At 43.5% G+C, this 2,194-nt stretch overlaps 1 protein-coding gene across 1 annotated transcript; it reads right to left on the bottom strand.

Moving 5' to 3' along the window:
- Positions 1-341: 341 nt before the first annotated feature.
- LOC115582845 (guanylate cyclase activator 2B-like) lies at positions 342-1,404 on the bottom strand. The gene is made up of 3 exons (XM_030419067.1): positions 1,237-1,404; positions 908-1,100; positions 342-800 (listed from the first exon to the last, which is right to left on the bottom strand). Exons 1-3 carry the CDS (start codon positions 1,309-1,311, stop codon positions 742-744), a joined length of 327 nt encoding a protein of 108 aa, XP_030274927.1. The 5' UTR covers positions 1,312-1,404; the 3' UTR covers positions 342-741.
- Between the last annotated feature and the right edge of the window lie 790 nt (positions 1,405-2,194).

Here is a 2,194-nt window from a genome sequence, read left to right as displayed (position 1 = left end):
CAACCTCTGTAGGCAGCAATTTCTGACCAGCATTAGGTTCTTCCTGTCCACCAACAAACCACCTCGTGAAGAAAGAAAACAGAGATAAAAGTCCTGTAAATATACATTTACACAGACACGACTCTAAATGAATGCCAGTGTTGCTCTGTGTCTGCTAGATGTGTGAATAGTGCTAAAAATATAAGCCAGGGATATACTGGTGGCCTGGTGCCCGCCATTAATATATTCTGCTCCTTACTTGCCAAGTATGAATCAAGGCAGCTTGAAACAACAACACTTTTTTCCACTACTGGGAATAATCTGCAAAGATATGAATCAAAGACCACAACCAAAACACAAGATCTATCAATGAAGGCTTTTTATTCAAAACAATGTTAATAAAAAAGAAAAATGGCACAAAACTTTTCTTTTAAATACGTATACAAAGCTTGGCAAGACAGAAATGTAACAAATGATCTGAATTTAGAAAAAAACCCTGTATGATAAACAGCTTTAGTGTAAAAGTAACAGTTTGCAAATAAAAACATACCTCAGTTTGTCTGATTCTTTTCAAATCGCGGCCTATTTTTGGTCTAACAGTGTCTTGAAACTTGTAGGTGCTCACCGACCGGAGTCAGGGAACATATCGTCGAATAGTTGCAGGAAAAGATTTTAGAAAATTCCCTGAAATAGCTTTGAGGGGGAGGAAAGAAATCACAAGTCTTAAGCTAGGCGAGATGTTTCTGGCGTGCTGGGGTTCGTTTAGCAGCCGGTGCAGGCAGCGAAGGCGCAGATCTCACAGACGTCCAAGGGAACCATGGCTGAAACAAACACAGGACACAGGAAGACATTAGCTAAACTGTTGCCCGTGCTTCGGTCTTTGTGATCTGGTATTTACACTTCCAGCACTGTTCATAGGTGGTCTTACCTAGTCTGGAGAGGGATGCAGATGCTCCTCTCAGCTTGCAGAGGGGCAGGAACTCCTGTGGGAGCATGGGGTCAGCGCAGGAGGACACGGTGCTCGCCCTGAGACGGGGGTTTTGTTGTCCAGTCGCAAGATGGCTCTCCGTCAGCTCCTGGAGCCTCTTGACGGCTTCCAGTGAGAAAGTCAATCCATTCTCCTGGAAAGAAAAGGCACATGTTGGATTTAAAGATGCAAAAAAAAAAAAAAAAATGCAGGTTTGTATATCAGCTATGTCACTTCTAAACTCCTTCCTTTCAGAAGTCTCATCACGAGGACATCAGTGCTGCACTCACCTCAACCTGCACGGCCTCAGAGGTCCAGCCGAGGGCCAGGACGAGGACAGCGATGGTAATGAGAGTAGCCTTCATGGTGACAGTCGTTGGTCTTGCAGCGTCGTTGTCTGGTTGCTGTGGATGTGCTCAGCAGGTGCTTAGCTCAGTGTCTGCTTTCCCTCTGTCCACCTGCCTCCTTTTAAACCATTCTTCCCTGCAGCTCGGGGGTCACGTGACCACAGGTGCTGCGAATGGGAGCAAAGTTTTTCTCACGGGTTAATGAGTAGCGATGAAGGGTTTTTTTTTACAGGGTGGTAAAAGGGTATTCATAAATCCGTCATTGACCTCATCACCTGTCTGATTATTTTTATGGATCCTTGGCTCCCTTGGCTTCTCCGTCTTGCAGAATTGATCACACCCCATGTTGTGGGTTAAACAGTTACCCAGTTGCTCCACTGATGACGAAGAAGCCACACCAGCCCATTGTTAGAAAATCCTGTTACTGTTACCTATGCAAATAACTGAACGTTTTTTTTAAATGTCTGTCTGGATCATGATCATATTGTGTTTGGAATAAAATCCACTGTTTTTATTTGTATATACACAGTTTTTACACAGTGTATTTGTCTAATTTCTAGACAGAAATAGCTCAGTTATTTCTTATTAGACACAAATTAGCCACCTGTCAAATTCATACTCAAAACAAATTGGCGGGGGGGGGGGGTGCATATTAACAGAGTTAGCTTGTTAGCTCAGTTAGCAGCGCAGCTAGTGATACGGACAAAGAGCTCGGGGAGCAGGGGAAAATTGGTGTTTACACGGCTGGCACAGGAGCTTTGGACCTGGACGGGCCGGGGCTAGCTGGTTAGCATGCTAACTTAAGTAGATATCTGTAATACAATACATTGACATCATAATTTCAGAAAAATAAAATAAAATCCTCACAGTCTGTTGATCATTTGAGTAACTTACTAAAAAT

Source organism: Sparus aurata, chromosome 6 (genome assembly GCF_900880675.1).
Source record: "Sparus aurata chromosome 6, fSpaAur1.1, whole genome shotgun sequence".
NCBI classification, from domain to species: Eukaryota; Metazoa; Chordata; class Actinopteri; order Spariformes; family Sparidae; genus Sparus; species Sparus aurata.
The sequence above is the reverse complement of the archived record's forward strand: the minus strand, read 5'-3'. Positions and strand labels throughout refer to the sequence as shown.